Source organism: Nycticebus coucang, chromosome 7 (assembly GCF_027406575.1).
Source record: "Nycticebus coucang isolate mNycCou1 chromosome 7, mNycCou1.pri, whole genome shotgun sequence".
In the NCBI taxonomy this organism is placed as follows: Eukaryota; Metazoa; Chordata; class Mammalia; order Primates; family Lorisidae; genus Nycticebus; species Nycticebus coucang.
The window spans coordinates 53651381-53672448 of record NC_069786.1 but is presented as its reverse complement, the minus strand read 5'-3'; the positions used below and the strand labels follow the sequence as shown (position 1 = coordinate 53672448).

The 21068-nt window shown below is 41.1% G+C and overlaps 1 protein-coding gene across 2 annotated transcripts in view; it reads right to left on the bottom strand.

Moving 5' to 3' along the window:
- The window catches only part of UPP2 (uridine phosphorylase 2), a 33868-nt gene extending 13046 nt beyond the window's left edge, over positions 1-20822 (bottom strand). The window contains exons 1-5 of one of the 2 annotated variants that reach the window (XM_053596446.1): positions 20502-20822; positions 15299-15416; positions 7347-7505; positions 4702-4816; positions 1441-1650 (exon numbers count right to left, since the gene is read on the bottom strand). In XM_053596446.1, coding sequence (XP_053452421.1) covers positions 1441-1650; positions 4702-4816; positions 7347-7505; positions 15299-15416; positions 20502-20563 — 664 coding nt within the window. In that variant the 5' untranslated portion in view covers positions 20564-20822. The remainder of the gene's footprint in view (positions 1-1440; positions 1651-4701; positions 4817-7346; positions 7506-15298; positions 15417-20501) is intronic. The other variant, XM_053596445.1, reaches the window with a different exon arrangement.
- Between the last annotated feature and the right edge of the window lie 246 nt (positions 20823-21068).

The following is a 21068-nucleotide window of genomic DNA, read 5'->3' as shown; positions in this document are numbered from 1 at the left end:
GTATCGACAAGTGGGGACAGAAGGATGGAAGAAAACCCTAACCCCATTACTTCCCCTGGCCTCTGTGTGCACCCAGAAACCGACCTCTTCCCCCGCCAGCCACTCCTGAGAGGGCCGGGGTTGGAGCGGGTGAGCTGGTAACACCCTGTCACTCTTCACTATTCACACAAGGCTCTTGGGGGCTCTCTCCTGTCTTTTTCTCCTTTTCCTTCATTTCCTTCACACTACTCCCACCCTGGCAGTCTATTTCCCCTTGATCCTTCTGCTCTTTAGAGCTGCCTGCCGATATTGCTAACAGTGTAAATTGAAGCTGCTTTGAACGCAGATGTCCCGGAAGCCAAGCAGGTCACGTCAAGGGGAGGCTGCCTGGTCTGACAGGAGCAGACCCACTGTACCTTCAGCAAATGGAGACCTCATTATTTCAAAAAGTCAGAAATCTGGATTTTCATATGAAATATCCAGAAATTATAAATGTGGGCAAAATAATTTGCATTTGAAAAAGTACTGTGCAGGCCAAAGAAAACGCTGACTCCAACAGGCTGCCATTTGCAAGCTCCGCTTGAGCACAGGGTGGGCGACTCTCTAGGTGAAGGGCCTGGGGGCCGGCCTGGGACTGAGGGGCTCAACCCCGTCAGAGCCAATACCCCTCCTACTTTATAACAAATATGTAGTGAAACCATGTTTACTATCCTGAACAATAATTTACAGATGATGTAACCTACCTCTGTACATAATTTTTAAAAATTCAATAGTACAAATTAAGTTTGATCCAAAGGGAAAATAAAATTTATAATGAAATAATATAGATTTTGAGATGAACAAAATTACACTGCAAGATTTCCAGAAGGCTCCTCAAGGCATGATACCAACTCTGTGCAGATTTCTTCTTCTGGAAGGAGCAGGGTCTGTTCTTGAAGATTTGTATAAGAGCTCCTACTTAAAAGTCACCTTCAATTTGTCTCTGAACTTTTTGGGGACCCTTTACTCAGGGCTGAGAGATAAATGCGCCACTCTGAAACTATCTCATCCCTGTGGGATCTGTTTCCCCAAACATTTCTTATTTCTTAGTTCCCATTGTTTCCTGGGGATCAAGTCCCTTGTCAGGTCCAGGTGAGTGGTGGAAACAGAATCAGCATATTTCCCTTAGAGGCATAAACAGAGATAAAATTCCACAAATATCACTAATTGCATTTTAGCATTCAATTTGTTCCTGGAGGTTAAACCTACTTTCAGTATAAATTCATTCTGGGTGTCTTTCCGCTGCTTATTATGTCCTTATGTTCTTATGATTTAGTAAGTTAAAAAGGCTATTTCAGTTCCTTTTTAAATCCACAATTATTAGTTTTCTAAAGTGGAGTTTTTAATATAAATTATGGGTTTGAATAACAAAGAGTTGCTGGCAATTTTCTGTTGCCTTCAGAGTTTATAAATTATTCTCACCTTCATAAAAATCATAGGTACACATTGTATGTCCAATGAGGGTTGGGAAGTTGGAGATTTCTTTGCTACAGCTGAATAGTTCTTCAGCCAGATCCTTGTCAAGTTCCGTACTACGGGTGACAATGTTATCCAAGATCACCTGTTCAAACCGGGGCTTGAAGAAGGAGTCTACAGCTGTATCTGTTATTACTACAGTCCCAGGCACAATCCCTGCAATGTGGGAATAAATAAGCGATTATAGAAGAATACGATTTAGAGTTTACTTTTGATACATAGTGTGCAATCTATTCTGACAACATTAATTAACACTGGCTGCTAATGATTCCCCCTATCTTCAACTTTAAAATTATTTTCTTTCCCAAATACCATTAAGTAACATTCAGAACAGGCATTTACATTTGTTGTCTTTCCAGATTCACATTTACAATGTGATGGGGTTTAAATTTCAAGACAAACATGATTCTTGGGCATGCAAATTAGTATCAGCCTTCAGGCTCAAATTTGAATAAATTAGGTCGGGAATAAACTAAATGAGACTGCCAGCAAGTAGCTTTCATGAAGTGACGTGACTTCTTAATATTTAATCTTCCCCACAACTCCTTGATTACTATAATTTCTTTGCATCTCTATCCTCTTTTTCTTCTGATTCCTGTCACATTTGTTCCCTCCCCTCCCTGACTCCATGCAAATTAGGCCTCTTGGCTGACCCTCCATTGCTATGAAGTTTGGCTTCTCAAGGGACTCGGGCTTACTCAAGAAACCATTTTCTGCCAGCTGTCATCCTCCCTGCCTGGGATGCCCTCTCATCCTCCCCCACACCTTTTCATCAGACTAACACCAACTCATTCTTCAAGTGTCAGCATAAGTCGCCTCCCGCAGAAGGTCCAAATCCATGGAGGGAAACAAACAAGTCCAAAAGTGAAAAGGCAACACAGATGGGTTACATTAAATTTCCCCAGGCCCAGCTCTGACCCAGCTTTTAACTCAGTCTGCTTTCTATGTGGAGGATGAATAAGAAGATACGAGAAGATAGGGCCCTACACTTTCTCTGTCCTAACATTTGTCACATCTTTTATAATTACCACATTTGTTTACCTATCATTCTGACAGAACATAAGCTCCATAAAGGCAAGAACAACGTCTGTCTGCTGCAGTCCCCTAGTCTAGCGCTGCACCTGCCACGTTCATTACAGGTACGCAATAAAAATTTGGGGAATAAGTGAATGATTCTATAGAGATGCCATGGAACATAGGTCTGCAAACTATAGTCCATAAGCCAAATCCCATTTGCCTTTGTAAATAAAGTTTTATTGGAACACAGCCACCCACACATCCATTTACATACTGTTAATAGCTGTGTCCAAGCTACAGGGGCAGAGTTGAGAAGTTGCAATGGAAAACAAGATCTGCAAAGCCTAAAATATTTTCTATCTGGCCCTTTATAGAAAAGATTTGCCAGTCTCTTTTATAGAGCTAAGTTTATCCTTCTGGGTGGTATAAATTTTGATACTGATCAGAGTAGAATTAATTACAAAACATTGTAGAAGATCCAGCTAGCAATCCAAAGTGGCTTCTGATGATAGAGCTTTAATGGGTCAAAATACTTTTTAAATAAGCCAAATAAAGTATGCATCAAAAATGATGTTATTCACATACTATCCTAATATTTAGATCTGTTAGAGCACTGATGTCATGGTTCAAGACTCTCAAAGACCAACATAACTATTTATCGGAGTACTTTATCACTGTCAAAGTGCGCTGGCTCATGTAAGAAGTGATAATGTTAGCAAAGTAATTAAGTTGTACATCTTTCATCTCAAATGCAATGCTGCTTAAAACAACACAAACATGTACATGTTATGGATAAACTAAGAGTTCTTAAAGAGAACAAAACTTCAAGATGAAAGTGTCCACACCAGTACAGTGGTCTCATTTACCACCATTCATACAGGCCTTCATTGTGATATTGGTGGTAGCCATGCGCTGCACCATCAGGTTGCCATGAAACCATCAGACCGTGACCATGAGCTGATGGTCAGCAGAGTGCCTTGCCCATGCTGGACACTTACCAATGTCAAGAGGCAACCACATCAGCCAGATGCACAAAGCATAGATGTGGTCTATGGAGCTAGATCCTTGTATTCCACAATCCAAGGATCATGAGCAACCTTAAAAAACAATGTTATCTAATTCATCCCCATATGCATTGGTCCCTGCTATTGTTTATTTGAATGTTGTATAAACTACAGTGTACACGATGCCTTATCTAACACTAATTGCTTCTGTCTCTGGATAAATGTCCTTCTTTGTCCCATGTGTGAGGACCTTGGTTGGACTTCATTCCCTCTCCATAACTGCAGAAAGGCTTTTTGAACATGTCTGTTCTAGGGGCGCTGCTTGGCTCAGCCATCTGTGGATCTGTGATACTGAACAGCCTACTTCTTTAGTTTTTCAGGATTTCTGAGGTCCCTTCTTGCTCCAAAAATGTGTAATTCTAAGATCATTTCTCTTAAAATATCAGCTCTTTATATAATGTCCATTCAGTTCACACTGTCAACCAAATTTTCCATTTACAATGCCCAATCTGTATTTGCATTTGATATGGTAAAATCGTTACCCTAACAAGATCTGCTCCTTAAGAAAAGGCTGAAGAAGGAGAGTTTTCCTAAAAACTTCACTTCAGCACATTCTGAAAGCAAAAACAAGGCCTCTTTACAGCTGCCTGTCCAGCCAAGGAAGAAGGGAGGTGAGGAGGCTCTGGGAAAATCTTGGGAAGTATCCCTTAACCTTCCCTAAAAGGCTAGCCTGGTCTCTTTCTGATGTACTGATACGAGACAGCCAAGAAAAGGGTGTAGTAACTGATGTGAGTTAAAAGCAATGTTTTTCTAAGACCTATGCAGTCTGCTTACATAGCTGATAAAACTGGCAAATCTTCATGATTTTTTTTTTACTTGAACACACATTTCTGTCACTAACAGAATTCCTAAGTATTAAAATTTACCCTTACCCTCAAAACATATTACCTTGCAATTCTTCTACTTTTCCTCTTTTAAACACCTAAGACCATCTGGCAGTAGGCTGTGGGGTTTCTCCCTCTAGGTTTCCATGAAGAAAAAAATAAGAAAAATGTAATATGAATAGATTTCCTCAAGACCAGCCTCTGGGTTTCTTTTTAGGCCGACTGGGTTTCTGCTGAGCTCTGAGCATGCTGTTGTATTTTGGCAGCTACCTGAACACAAAGAAGTTATCAAGCCATCTCACCTATTCCCCCCGAGGTGCCGATTCTGATAATAGTGACATCACAGCATCGTGCGTGGTGGAGTAATTTGATGAGTTCGTGAAGCATAATAGAAATGGAGGGGATGCCCATACCGTGCTGTTGGGAAAGAGAGAGTCAACATCCATCTTGCAAACTGATACATGAATGGGACATATTTTCTTCCTTCATTACAAGTTAACAGCCCTCAGATAAATTTACAGAGTTATTAAGACTTCGCCAATGCTGGGGAAGACGTACGTCATCCCCAACTGAGGCCGTCGTGACAGGCTGATGGATGTGTCCATCTGTGCACATCAGCGGGAGGCATCTCCCCACCAGTATGGTTGACTTCACCCTCAGGGTCCTGAGCAGAAGACGCGGACAGAGTGGCGCAGGCCTGTTAGGGCAGTGCCCTCCCTTACCTCCGCGTCAGGCTCTTTACAATGAACCTTTGTAAAAGGGCTTTTTGCAAGGTTGACTTGATTTCAGGAAATGTAATTTTGGCTGCCATGTCACCAGTCCTTTCCCCTTTCCCCTTAATTTTGTTTACTGATAATTCTGTGAGCACTCAGAAAGATGCCAGGGGAGAAACACGGGTGAAATTCTCCTGACAATTAGAAGCCCATCGACCTTAAGCCTGGCTTTCTGCAGCATTTAGAACTGTACAGTCAGTCTCATCAGATGGGGGGTCAACACAGGCTGGAGAGTTTAGTGACTTGGTTATGCTGCTCTCATAATTCTCCAGAAAGGTCCTCCAGACTAGTTTGTAGAACGTGAGACTAAATTCAAAATTGACTTGGTTATGCTGCTCTCATAATTCTCCAGAAAGGTCCTCCAGACTAGTTTGTAGAACGTGAGACTAAATTCAAAATCAGTGGCGACTTTGTTCCTAATGTGACAGCAGAGACCATTAAGTGTCCCTCAATGGGCTCTACTCTTGGACACAAAGACTCTGGAACACCGCTGGAGCTGTGACCATATTTTCACCTTCACTTGCTGCTTCTCACCATCAATATTAATCTACGGAAACGTTGACCCTCTGGCTTCCCCATTGACTATGCCCTGGCTACTAAGTGCTTTGTAAGCCTCCTGGGGCCAGGATCAAACCTATGTTGATTTGTATGTTCAAGATTTACAGGGTTGAGGTTTAAGTATCATTTTCCTCAAGCACAAATTAAGAGGATGAGTTACTATTTAATCTATTAGATTCCTTAAAAGTCAGATATATGATAAGTTTATGATTATCACTTCGTATGAGATATGGTGATAAAATGACAAATGGACTTGTGCTCTCACCCTTTCTCTCTTTCTCTCACATGCACACACACACACACATATACACACGCACACGCACACACACACATCTCTCAGCAACTACTGGAGGGGGACAATTTTCGCAGAAAGGGTCACAACTGGGAATCCCACACCTCCTTAATAAGGCCTATTTCTACCTGGCTGACCTTGGCATGATACAGATTTCGGGTCTTTCCCCCAACAGGACAGTGGGATCAGTCTAGGGCCTTTTTCATATCTTATTCTGACGTTTTACTCCTTATTTATAGTAATTTTACATTTTTCTAAACCTTATCTTTTTGTCCTTACCCACTTACTATGCAAAAAGGGAAAAAAGCTGTAATCTGAACGTCCAGCAAATGTTAGTAGGAAAGGATTTGCTGAGATTGGGAGATATTCAGCTCACTTCCAACACAGTTATTCTCTAATTACTTATTGAATAAAAACATGAATAAATGAATGAATTCTCCCATTTGTGCAGGCTTCAAGCACTGTTGGCCCAGAGAGGAGATCAATTTAGATTTTCCCTTCTTTGCCCCAGGCTTTCAGCCGTGATCATTCACACTCCATCACCAGGTACTGCAGGGTGATAGATGGATGGTGCCTGCTCCCTGGTGTAGGAGCTACTTACAACTCTGCTCCTGGATACCCTGTCTGTCCCCTGGCATGACTGCCTGCACCCCTTATGAGGGCTGTAGCGTCCAGCCCTGGACTGGACTCAGAACTAATAATGCATCAGAATACAGTCCCATGCAGAGGATTGAGCATAGGAATTTTCACTAGGTAGCCATGTGTGACATATACCTTCATAAGTGCATCCCACGCTCAGCCCAAGGGGAAACGGCCTACGCATTCCCCAAAACTACGAATCACGCTGCTCTCATTTTCTCTTAGGACACTGTGTGTGTCCAGAGCTGTTAACATATTTTAAATTCAGGAAAGCAATTCACAAGAGCTCCATGGAAATACATTAGCAGCTTTTCAGCAAGCTTAAGAAAATTGGCCTCTGTGTACTAAAAGCTCAATGTTCCCAAAGCTGGATAAGGGATAGAAGAGAGAAAACTGTGGGGCAGTTTTTAGTTTGTTAATCCATTACCAACTAAAGAGAAAGGGGTGAGCTTTGAAGATTTTCCCCTTAACTTGAATAGCTAAGTGGTAACTAATAAACCAAAGCCTTGGTGCCTGCTATGTTCTGCCCTGAGGACTTTTCCCAATAATGAATGTCGTACCTGGACACTTTGTTTAATTATGTAAGAATGCAAAGCAGGAAGGGTAAAGAGCTCCTCTATTCAGAAGCTTTTACTTTTCTCCCTAGCCCCTGATGACCAGATGAAATGCAGCGCTGAGTACTTACACTGATGGAGAGGACGGGCCCGGTTTTGTACATACAATATCTGTCTGTCCCAGCACAGACATCTTTTATGTCTTCTCCACTTCCCTCCAACTCGAGCTCCTTATGCATAAACAGTGCAAAGGCTTTCATTCTGTTGGGGCTCCCACCAACGCAGACAAACTGTTAATAAAAATAAGAACCTGCCATAGTAATTGGGCTAAGAATCAAGGGTCAGCTATGAACGCTAATGTTTTCATTTTATTTTTTAGTTCATTTACTTAAGAGTGTGTGTAGATGTCATGGGTTATGTTTATGAATTAATTTGTATCATTCATCTGTAAATAAAGTAACCAGGCACAAAGTTTTATGTACCAAATTAGTAAAGAAAAGCACAAAATCAAAGTGAGTGTTGATATTGTTTGAGGACGTATTTCCTGTTGGTTTTTTTTTTTTGGTTAAGACAGAGTCTTGCTCTGTCACCCCCAGGTAGAGTATAATGACATCATCATAGTTCACTGCAAACTGCAAATCCAAGCGACCCTCCTGTCTCAGCCTCCCAAGTAGCTGGGACTACAGGCAAACACTATGATGTCTTGCTAATTTTTCTAGTTTTAGTAGAGATGGGTCTTGCTCCTCTTCAGGTGGATCTCAAACTCCTGAGCTCAAGCAATCCTCCTGCCTTGGCTCTTGGTGCGTTTCGTTTGTGGTGAACACCAACCAGCATCTTAATTGATATAGACAGCCTAGTGTTGGGCATGACATGATTTATGCTTAGGATGTACAAAGTTAGACAGTTAAACTTAGAAACTTATCTTCGAAAATGTGCTACATACCTCATTGCTGAATATCATGCAGTCACCTTCTAAGTCCTCCCTTTGGGAAGCTGTACAACACTGCTAGCCCCTTGTCCAGCCTTCAAAGCACTTTTTATAGGACGAGTTCATGAACTTAATTGTCTAACTTTGAACGCTAATGTTTTCATTTTATTTTTTAGTTAATTTACTTAAGAGTGTGTGTAGATGTCATGGGTTATGTTTATGAATTAATTTGTATTATTCATCTGTAAATAAGGTAACCAGGCACAAAGTTGAGGTGATGATACCTCTGCTGGCCATTCCACAAAAACAGTCCCAAAATTGCTTTGAAAGATGGAATCAGTGCTGGCATCAGTAGATAGCTTCCCCAAGGTAACACTTCCAAGGTCATTATAGCTTTGAACTCTAATATTTTCACAGGTATTCAGCAATGAGGTATGCACTACTCTTCCTAGGATGAGTTCACAAACATAATTGTCTGACCTCATAAGTATCAAGACCATGGAACCTAAGTAATATGAAAGGAAAAGGAGAACTACCAGCTTTAGACATCCATGATTCTACAGACCCAATCATTAAGTTTTTATTGTAAAATACACCGTGTTAACTTAAAGATTTAAAGGGATCATTTCGAAACTTTCCAATTTCTCATCCAGATAAAATTCTTATGGAAGAACCCTTCTTTTTTTTTTTGAGACAAAATTTCATTATGTCGCCCTCAGTAGAGTGCTGTAGTGTCATAGCTCACAGCAACTTCAAACTCTTGGGTTTAAGCGATTCTTTTGCCTCAGCCTCCCAAGTAGCTGGGACTACAGGTGCCTTCCACAAATGCCTGGCTATTTTTTTGTTGCAGTTGTCATTGTTTAGCACGCCCAGGCTGGGCTCAAACTCACCAGCCTGGGTGTATGTGGCCGGTGCCCTATCCACTGAGCTATGAGCACTGCCTGAAGAAACCTTCTTACTTTACATTTGGAATCTCACTGCAGTATTTCATCAACTCCAGTGCTTGTGTTTTTATTTTATTCACATTTTAACATCTTTGAAATTAGGATAGGCATTGCAGTTAAGGATGTCAAATCTAATAAAAGGTGGTCATAAAATTGTCTGGTAGTTGTATGTACAACAGCTTGTTAGGACTACATGAGTCACAGGGAGCAGGGATGGGAGAGGTGGGGACCAGAGAGAGGAGCAGAGTGGTACCAGAGGTCAGCATGGACAGGAGGCAGCCATGGACACTCAAGCCCAGGAGAAAGCACAGCCCACAGAAGGCACCAAGTCCTCCGGGACTCTGAGCGCACACGGCATGAAGAGGCCTCAAAATGGAGGCCTGCCCTTGAGGTTAGGTAAACCTGGTTTTGAACCCCAACCTCATTGACAATTCAGTAACTTGCTTATTGTCAAGGATGTAACCTATGTGCTTCAGACCATCTCCAAATTAGGAAAATCACAGCACCTTTTAGAGGGTTTCATAAGGTGAAAATGGGATCACATATGGCAAAGGACTCTACACAAATTCAGGCACTTTTGCAGTGCAAAAGTAGTAACTATTATTTCTCATGCCACATAGCAATTTCCTGGCCCTATTTTGGAGCTTTGTTTTGGAGCTTGGTTAATTGGGTCTCTATTGCAGAATGTAGTACAAATAAAGCTGGTTCAAGTCCTCCAGTGAGGAAAGGGCAGTGGGTGGTACCTGGTTGATGTGGGCAGCATCGGGCAGAGGATCAGGGTGACTGGCGAGGTACCCACAGGGATAAAGAACATCTGTCTAAGGAAATACTAGTTGAGGTAGCAGAGTAGTCACTACCATTCACAAATGATTCACCATAACTGTTGGGTGGTCCATTACATGGGGCATTCTGTTTCCATTTAACAATAACTCCTGTATTGCACTCATTCTCAATTATGGGATGTCATTATTGTCTTTTCTCTGCTTTCTTATGAGTTTCTCCAGTGGGGACTTGTGTTAGTAATGAACTGTAATGGAAGTCAGTCATGAAGGTTGGGTAGCAAAGAGGGTAACACCATGGTTTTATTATTATTATTTATGGAATTTTCTTCTTTGTTAGTATGGATAGTTAAGACTTGTCTAAAGATCTAAGTATAAGAACTTTTTTAAAAAAATACAGTGGTTTGAAAATAACTTCATTGTATGGTGCCAGCGAATGTAAATTACAACTATTCAGATTGACCATAAAACCAAAACAGACATGAGAATAGTATGTGGTTTGAATTCTTCTTTGAGCTATAGATGTTACTGTTATCAACAGGACTTTCTGAATATTTCTGGAGACATAAAGATGATATGCATGAACAGAAGCAGCTTCATTCTTGAAGACTTATTTTAAATCAGATTTACTTACTAAACATCACTTCTAGACACAATTTTTAGTCCGGCTGCTATAATAAGTAATAAATTATGGCTGAAGGCCACCAACCAACATTGACCTTAAGGGACACTGTGATTTATGTCACAAACAAAATGACCTTTTAGCAAAATGGTTTTAGCAAAGTTAGAAATCCATTGAGAAGGAGTCAGAGACATTATAAAAACATGTTAGGGACTTGGTTTAATGATTGCCAGATCAAACGCAATTCCAAATATCCCTACTATCTTGAAAGACTTACATTTGCCATGTTATAGTATTTTATTACTATTGCATTTTATGTATTTTCTATGTTAACAAAAACTATAAACATCTTCAAAATGTACTATATTACACACAATCTTATAAAGTAATGATTTTTTTCATGTTACTTGAAATTTCTAGAGAGAGATTGGAGGGTACCTGTAATCCTAGCACTCTGGGAGGCTAAGGCAAGTGGATTGCTTGATCTCAGAAATTAGAGACTAGCCAGAGCAAGAGTGAGACCTCTCCCTTACAGGGTATAGAAAAATTAGCCAGGCGTTGTGGTGGGCACCTGTGGTCCCAGCTACTCAGGAGGCTGAGGCAAGATGGTTGCTTGAGCCCAGGAGTTTAAAGTTGCTGTGAGCTATGATGCCATAGCACTTTATACAGGGCAACACTGTGAGACTCTGTCTAAATAAATAAATAAATAAATAAATAAATAAATGCAAAATAGAAGGCATATTTGGGTGTTGGGTTTGAATAGGTAACTTGTAAAGATCCTCCACTATATTTTTAATTATCTGATTCTGTTCAGTGAGTAGGACAGAGATTGATTAGCCATTTATTTAAACGGTTTTCCTTTCTTTCTGGATATACAGCTAAACTTAACTTCTCAGTCTCCTTTCCAATTAGACGAGGCCATATGCCTGAGTTCCAGCTACTTAGAATGTGAGCAGAAGTGCTGAGTATCACTTCCAGTCCAAGCCCATGGAAATCACCCATCCTATAAGAAAGATCTTTTGATGATCCTACATATCACCTACTTTCTTCTGCTAGATAAGAAACTTAGCAAGTCACTCCTTGAAGGTGACAGAGCAACAAAGTGGAAGGAGCCTGGGTCCTGGCATAACCAGTTGGAGGAAAGCCATCCATCAACCAAGAACATCCACTTTGTACTTAATGTGAGAAGTAAACTTACATCGTGTTAAGCCACTAAGATTTTGCAGTAGCAGCTAGGAAACTCTTCAAAAACATAGTAAGGATATTTAGGAAATAAGAGTGATTGTTGGAGTCAAAGGGTTAAACTTTACACACCCTGAGTTCTCATTTCCTTTGAAGATAATGCTACCGATAATGATTATCATCTTTGGGAAGCAGGACTGCGTTTTCAGGTACTGATGGATTATGCCTCTCTTCTTAGCCAGAATTGCTACCCTGGGATTTAAAAGAGTCAAGAAACTGAACATTCAAAGAATATTCTCATTCAAAGATAAGAGTTTGGCCGGAGGAAGGCAAGTTTCTAAGAAAAGCATATATGAAAATAAATCAGACTTTACCTGCTGCCTCTTAACAATTCTGTTTCAGGTTAAATGCCCAGTTCAGATCATTTAGAACTACAGTGCCTGCTCCTCAAACCTCCTCACCCCCCACCCCCACCCCCCACCCAACATACACATGCTTTTGCTTCCTTTCCAGCAAAATGGCTTTACCAGTAGAGTTGCCGTCTGGTGGGACAAGACAGGTTCTAAACAGGGCAGTCTTTTTATCCAAAAGAGAATCTACTGAAGTTTCCACAACCAGATGGGTAATAAGTTTATAGGGTTGGATTGTGAGAGAGTGTGAGAGTAAGCACTGATGGAAATCCAGTCAGATGGAGAGGTGAAGGCCTGTGATTGTAAAAGAGATGAGACGTGCGTGTGTGTGTGTGTGTGTGTGTGTGAGAGAGAGAGAGAGAGGGAGAGGGAGAGATGAGTGAGTCCTTTCATTTTCATCTCCAAAATGAAGCTGTCCAGCCCAGAGATTTCCCAGAAACTAACACTTGGAGTATCAAAATGTAGTGTTGTGTTTTTTTTTTTTTTGCTTTTGTTTTTTGAACTGAGGAAGAGCCATTACATTTTTCACCAGACAAACCTAAGGTTGAACTCAGCTACTACTTACCAGCTCTGTTGTGCTTATTACAGACAAACAGAGATATATTTTATTCATGTTATAACACTGCATGGACGTTTGAGCCTCATTCCCTCAAGTATAAAATAGAGACAATCACTAACTCCCTCAGTGGCTGTGGGGACTGAGTCTGAATACCTTCTGCATGTACCATGCAGTTTGGTATACCGAAAGCACCCTGTAAATGGTAGAGGAGAGACCAGACAACAGACCACTTTCTGTCTCAAATACATATCCTAAGTCTGTCTAACTTATTAACTGTTTGTGTGCCTTAGTTTATTAATTGTGATGAGTCTTTTAATTAATCAGAGACGACCCCAGATAAGGGTCCTGGGAAAGTCACCGTGAGATGTGAATGTCCAGTCTCACAGTTGGCTTCAGCCCAGATCTGGTTAATGAATATTAAAGGTGGCCTTGATCTGTGACACTTGGAACATGACTACCCAAAACAGCAGTAGGAAGACAGGTCGCGTAAGTAAGTTATTGTACCTCCTGGCTTTTAAGGAAATAGTTTCAGACAAACTTCGTCAATGTTGACAATGTCAATTAAAAATATTCTGATTTCGAAAGGAAAAAAGAAGATGAAGCTAAAGTTTGGGAGAAGGCCACACAAAGGCAAGGAGCAGCAGGTGGGAGTGAGTGAGGAAGGGGGATCCTCCCATTGACAGAAAATCCCTCCACAGGCTCATGCCTGACTGCCCAGGGGGAAGGGAGGCAGAGGGGTGACTTAGCACCTCCTGATAACGAATACATGGATTTATTTCTTCTCTTTCCTTCTCTCCTTCCTTCCCTTCTTGCACCCTTTTCCTCCCTCTTCCTCCCCTACTCTGTTGTCCTTCCTCTTTTTAACCTCCTCCCCCTCCTCTCTCTTCACCCACTGGTCCGTGAAAGAGCTAGGATCAAATGATCATGGACTGTTCTGAGTTACTAGGACTCAGAAGGTCCCACTAGTGCAGTGGGCAAGAACCCTGGAATCTGGACTTGGAAGAACTTGTTCTGTTTTACCACTTTATGGTGTGATTTTAACCTTTTTTGGCCTCTCTGAAGGCCATTTCTATATTTTGCACAGGAAGTTAACATCTCCTAAATCCTCCTGAAAGAGCTAATGTGAAGACTTAGCAAGATAGCAAATCTTTTCATTCTTATAAATATTAAAGAAATGAAAAAAGTCACATGACTTTTTTCATGTGACTGGTAGAACTATAGACATTATAGGCCTATAGATATAGGCCTTTCAGAAAATAAACATTCTTAAAAATTGATTTCAATGCAAAAAAATCTTTTTTTTTTTTTGTAGAGACAGAGTCTCACTTTATGGCCCTCGGTAGAGTGCCGTGGCCTCACACAGCTCACAGCAACCTCCAACTCCTGGGCTTAAGCGATTCTCTTGCCTCAGCCTCCCGAGTAGCTGGGACTACAGGCGTCCGCCACAACGCCCGGCTATTTTTTTGGTTGCAGTTTGGCTGGGGCTGGGTTTGAACCCGCCACCCTCAGTATATGGGGCCGGCGCCTTACCGACTGAGGCACAGGCGCCACCCAAAAAAATCTTTAGGTACAAAAATATTTCGCCAAGTCTTGTTTATATTGAAAACTCACTTAAAAGTCAAGAATCGTCTGTTAACCAGTTCGGTGAAAATATTTCAGACTGTATATGGAACCAGCACATTGTATCTCATGATTGCATTATTGTACTCAGCTATGATTTAATAAAAATAAATAAATACATAAAAAAGAAAAAAGTCAAGAATTGTCTATGTAATGTGTGGCACAGCCACTTAATATCCATAAATTATAGATTTCAAAGAAAATGTGAATGACATAAAGATAAGTGAAAAAATACAGAATGAATTACAACTATTTCTAAATCTTTCATTAAAAACATTGGAAGAAAAACATTGGTTGATGGTGTCTATTTAGGAGATAGGACTATCTGGTATTTTTTAAAAAATTGTGTTCTTTTTTTATATTTTCCCAATTTTAAATAATGAACACAAACTGTTTTTATAATGAATATATACATAAGATTAAATAAATGATACAGATGAACAATTTTCCTGGCAATATTCCATAAATTGTCTCATGAAATATTTCTTTGAGCAACAAAAATCTTGATATGAAATATCAGCTAATGGTTATTTTCAAGAAATGGAATAATATTGTATTGTTAATTTTGTTGATTTTATGATTTAATAAAATAAGAATTACTCAACTCAGCTATAAAAGTAGTTAAGTGGACAAAATCTGATATAATGAATTCTGAATACCTTGCAGTATTGTCAATAAAATTGTATTTATTACCTGGACCAGAATAGCTAAATCATTATGGTTGCATTAGACTGAGTTTGGGAACCTTTCTGTCTTTGTGGGGTAGAAAGGATTGTTTATGAGGCAATCTCTAAATCTCTAAATCATTTCAGAGAACGAGTGTGGCTTCAGTCCCTGCTGGGATCTCTGACATTTCTCTAGCCCAGGCATTCTCAACCTTCCTAATGCCACGATGTATTTTCATTGTTACAAACGGGTCGTGACCCACGGGTTGACAACCTCTGCTCTAGTCAAACTTTGTAAAGTTTATTTTGAGAAAGTAAGAAAAAAAAATTAGAGAAAACTCAATCACTTTTCCTAAAATTAGACATATTTTTACCTTTACATCTCCAAACATTGCTGGTAGGTTGTGCGTTTTAGTTCCTAAATCCAGGTGATAAAGAATGTCTTCATCCAGAGAATCCAGGTGAGGATTGTTAACATGAACAAAACCTTTTCTGGAAAAACAAACAAACAAAAACACCTTAAGAGTATATAAAGGAATCTGGGAGGAAAGCCCACAAAAGAGAAAGGATATCCGTCAATACCTATGAATATTGCTGCCTCAAATACTGGACACAAACCTTCCTGCAAGGTTAAAAGATCAGTTGAGAAGCAATGAGGTCTCGTAATGACAATAACGATGGCTAACACATGCTGTATGCTTCCTAGATGTCACACACAGCACTAAGCATGAAAACTGCATGATGGGTTGGGCAGGGTAGCTCAGTCCTGCGATCCTGCCACTCTGGGAGGCCGAGGAAGGAGGATCACTTGAGCTCAGGAGTTGGAGACCAGCCTGAGAAAGAGTGAGACCCCTGTTTCCATTAAAAGTCGAAAAATTAACCTTGTGTTGTGGCAGGGGCATGTAGTCTAAGCTACTTGGGAGGCAGAGGCAGGAGGAGTGCTTGAGCCCAGCCAGGAGTTTGACATTGCAGGGAGCTATTACAACCACGCCACTGCTCTCTAGCCGGGATGACAGAGTGAGACTCAAAAGAAAAACGAGAACTGCAGAGTGGCATGAAAATTGCATGTGATAAATACACTAACTCACTTAATCCCAAAAACACTCTTGTTAGCTGGTAATATTAATAATTGTTTGTGCACATGAAGAAGCCAAGGCTTACAGAAGTTGAGAGACTGGTGGGAGATTTTACAATCAGTCATTTCAGATTACAAAGCAGTCATTTCAGTGCCGCCCGGCTGACCCTGATGGGCAGCTTCTTCCTCTGTTTTACGTGAGAAGTTGATGCAGCAGGGTGATGGCTGGAAGCAGAGAGATGAACAGGAACTGAGAGAGACTGAAGGTGGATACACTAGGGGTGAAGAAAGAACGAATAGCACGTGGTTCTAGAGAAACAGGATTTAGTGATGATGGAGAGGAGGATGCTCAAGGAAAAGATTGAAGAAGTGAGGCAAAAGAATGCCAAGAAAGGGAGCGATGAAGCAAAAGACCTGAGGTTAGTAAACACGTGAAACCAGAGACTACAAAACTATTGTATGAAAGTAGATAAAACTTAAACACAGATGCTAAGACACTTGGCTGTAGGAACTCCGCTTGTCCAGCGACATTCTCCCACCAGACGCAGGGAGAGAGTGTAGGAGAGTACTAAGGAGCCCAGGGAAAGACGAACTGGCCACGGAGAAAGGACCCTGCAGAAGGCCTCAGAACCTTCTCCGGTGTCAGCCCATCACTCCATACCCAGTGGGGTTCAGTAGCTGCCCGTTCACTCCCACTATCCCTGTTGTGACGTCCCAGCCACAGCCTGGCCCACGCCGTCCAATCAGGCAATGTCTCCACAGCAGGAGACCTGCATCCAGCACGGGCAGGCACCAGGGCTCCCAAGGCCATCCCGGGTGCCCCGCCGAGCGGCCATTCCTCACTGCTATCTCTACCGTCTCTGCTCACTTCCTTGCCTCCTTCCCCGCTTTCCATGGGGATCTGTGTACGTCTGTGTTGAATGTATGTGTGTATGTAATCCGAGTCTGGCCATGTCTTTCAGCTCCCGAGACCAGTGCTTCTCAAAGGTCAGCACACATAAGAATCCCCTGGTCGCTTCATGGGCTCCTTTTCCAGAAATTCTGATACTGCAGGTGGGGCATGTGTGTCAGAATCGGCACTTCTAACAAGTTCATTGGTGCTGATGTGCTGGCATGCGGACCACACCTTGAGTAGAACTGCCATCAAGCGTCCACCAGCCATGCTGAGTATGCCACCACCTTTCCATCCCAGAGGCTGCTGCCCAGGCCCCGGCCTCATCAAAGCAGTGCTAGCTAGACCACCAAGCCTTCCTCTCTCTCAGTAAAACCACAAAAGGCAAGACGGTGAGTTCCCTGCTGCTGTAGGAATGATCTTAATTCATATTTATGAAGCACATCATCCACAGCCGTTGGTTATTGTGGTCATTATTACGCATCACTTTAATCACAGTAATAACAAATTATCTACCTCACACCACTGAGAGTTAAGACACATTTGCCAAGAGCTGTCCGGAACATTGCCCTTTGTTCCTTTCATTTTCCTCCATATACATTTCTCTCCACAAGCCTCAAAACATCTTTACAAGCCTGGTATCTTTCTTTCTCCACGGACTCACAGCCGGCTTGTTCATTAAAAGCACCAGAGAACTTTGCTTAAAACTCACCTGTGAGCAGGTGCCCACTAATTTAGGCTCTTTGAAAGTATTTTGTAAATCTTTCCAGATGATCTGATGACTGGCCAAATTTGAGAACCCCTGCTTCAGGCCTTTGCTGAGGGCCTTTCTGTTTCACTCTGTTTTACACCCAGTTTCAAACATAAAACATTCCTTTATTCCCTTTCCCTTCCATTTCTCACCTATCAAAATCCTCCTCATTCTTCAGAGTCTGTTTCGATTATCGCCTCCCTCCCCCACAAAGACTTTTTCAAGCATCTTTTCCCCTTGGTCAGTATTAACCTTTGTCCTCACTGCACTCCTAAAGCATTTGTTTCATGCTGGCAGATAGCATTTTACACTGTAATGTAATTAATTTTCCTTCTCCTGAGAAAGATTCTGAATTCCCTGATGCAAGCTACCTTACACATTCTTCTTTAATTCCCAAGTCTTAACAATCAAAGTAAATTTAACTGTTCATACAGTGGAACAGTTTAATTTCCTCTTCAAAAATATTTACAGTAAGATTTTTTTTTTTTTTTTTGTAGTTTTTGGCCGGGGCCGGTGCCCTACCCCTTTGAGCCACAGGCGCTGCCCATTACAGTAAGATTTTTAATTAGTTAATAGTTTACACCCGGTTTCAAAAATAAAATATTCCATGGTGTTAGCACGTTTTACCAGTTCAGAACAAGCCTCCAAATCTCTAAGCAACAAGACACCTCCTTTCTTCTCCTGTGAAAGGCAAGAGGACACTTATCCATGGTCACTTGTTAGACACTAAGTGTGGGCAACACTGGCAAACTTATTAGAAATGCAAAATCGGGCAGCGCCTGTGGCTCAGTCGGTAAGGCGCCGGCCCCATATACCGAGGGTGGCGAGTTCAAACCCGGCCCCGGCCAAACTGCAACCAAAAAATAGCCGGGCGATGTGGCGGGCGCCTGTAGTCCCAGCTACTCAGGAGGCTGAGGCAAGAGAATCGCTTAAGCCCAGGAGTTGGAGGTTGCTGCGAGCTGTGTGAGGCCACAGCACTCTACCGAGGGCCATAAAGTGAGACTCTGTCTCTACAAAAAAAAAGAAAAAAAAAAAAAGAAATGCAAAATCTTAGGTTCCACTTTAATCCTGCTGAATCAAAGTCTGTGTTTTAACTGTGATTCACATGCACATTGAAGTTTGAGAAACACGGTCACCCACGCCCCCCACCCAATTCTATTGCACTTTGTTTCACTCTGCCAAGACTACTTTTCATGATCTGTGATTTTTCTTTCTTCCCAACTCAATCTATGAATCATGACTCCATAAAAGAATCTCATTCATCTACCCTGGAGATTCTAAACTCTCGCTACATGCCTGTATTGCCAGAGGACTTTAACAAGTACTAGCCCTAGAAATTCTGATTGAGTTAGTCAGGGAGGCCCGGGCCTTGGTGTTTTTAAAATCACTGATCTATTCTAACTTTTCCATCTTTAAGAAGAAATTCTCAAACTAGCATAACCATTAATTATATTCTCTTGTATTAGTTATAATACACCTATTAATTTATTAGGAGATACTCTTTAGTTTTTCTTGATGGTCTGTTCCCATGTCTAATGATTTCATAGAAAATTGATGAGCATGTCTATAGACGATTTCTGTCCCATTAAGCTCAAGAAGCACTTCTAAGGTGATCATTCCGTCAGTGACCCAAGAGTAAGCTTGTTGCCAACTTCCACCTAGTATGAATATGGCTATTGCAATACAGTGGAACCCCCACAATTCACCACCTCCCTACATTAATCACCTCCTTAAGTTAACCGAATTTTCATAGACCGGATATGCACCACATATACGTTTCAGTATAGCAGCCTAGTTCCTTATGTTGACCACCTCTGTACGTGGACCAGCTCGTTACAGTCCCTTGGGTGGTCAACTTACAGAGGTTCTACAGTACTTTGATCTTTCCAAAATACACAATTTTTACTAAACAGACTTGCATGTACTGTTTTCTCCTCAAACTTTTTTTTGCATTTCCTTTCCTTCTCCTAACACATGGAATAAAGTCTTTTAGCAAATCATGACCAATTATCTAGCATGGCCAATATTAAATATTGATAACCAAAGAAAAGTGCTGGCTGAGAAGAAGTCTTTCCATTTACCATTATCTTCGTCATAAGTTTTTTCTTTTCTCTCTCCCCTTGGTTTCCCTGCAGAAGTGAACATGCCAGGAGGCTACCTCTGTCTGAGATGGGTAAGTGGAATGTTTCTGAAATGCTGACTTGATGGAGACTCAACAAATCAGAGGGAACTCACAAAAATTCCTTATGCCTCATGAAGATTAATGCTCTATTGTGTACTATTAACCTGGGGCAAAAATTGGAGCTAGATTTGTAGGTAGCTCTGGCAGATTAATGTTGACCTCTGAGATGAATAACATCCCGATATTTTAGAAGTAAATTCCATATAAAGTCCATCACAAAGTATATGAAATCATGCCATAATATGCTGCAACACAGTTAAATTTCCCTTAGGCACTGAGAAGCCCCTGTAATTATTTCTCCAATAGAGCCCATGATTCTGGAATTAAAGACTGAAAAGCACAGTGACTCTTAGGCTGAACTTTGCATTTGTTTACTCCTGAAACAAATTTGTAACTCCTGTTAGTTTTTGCGTTACCTTTTGTGACTTCTTTTGCCACACTTTGTTGGATGAGTCAACTCCCTGTACCCTCAAACCAAGGAATAAAAATATCCTTAGGAAGAAAATTTGCATTTTTCTTACTTTGTTTTGTATTATGAGCTGTATTCCAACTAGATAATATCTAAGTTAAATACGTTTGCATAACTGTAGAAGTCTAAAAGGCCCATCATCTAATTATTTAATATAAAATCCAAAGAACATCTGTCTGATCAAAACAATAAAGTCAAAATTACTCACCCCACGTATGCCTTTCTGTCAGCTCTCATGCATCTTTTGGAAGCGGGTAGGACCGAGGCCATACTTTGCACTATGTGGACAGTCACTCTTACGCTTATGTCAGGGAACAGAAATGTTGTGTTTTGCTCTTAAATTATAGATCTTATCATAATAGCTCAGCTCTAAGAATGAAAACCTCCCTTAAAATTTATGTTTTCTTCCTAAATTGCTAATGGAACTTTTCCTTTAGGATTTTGAACTACTGTCAACTCAAAATTCCCCTCCCTGACACAGCCTTTTATACTACAGCCCAACTCTCAGAGCAGCCCTTCCCTAAGAAGATAGGCTCCCTCAGAAGGAGTGGCGTCCTCTCTCTTTAACCAGGTTGGTTAGCTTGTTAATGTTGACCAGAACACCTTCCCCTTATATCTGGCCTTAATCCCAACTTGGGTCTGATGTTGTAAACAGACTTATTTGCTTTGAGACAACTGTATATGGAAGGTCTTCTTTTGGTTTCCACAACACCAGGAACTTCCAACGTCCAGTGCACAGGAGAACTTTCAGTTCTCAAACATTTCATTTTCCCAT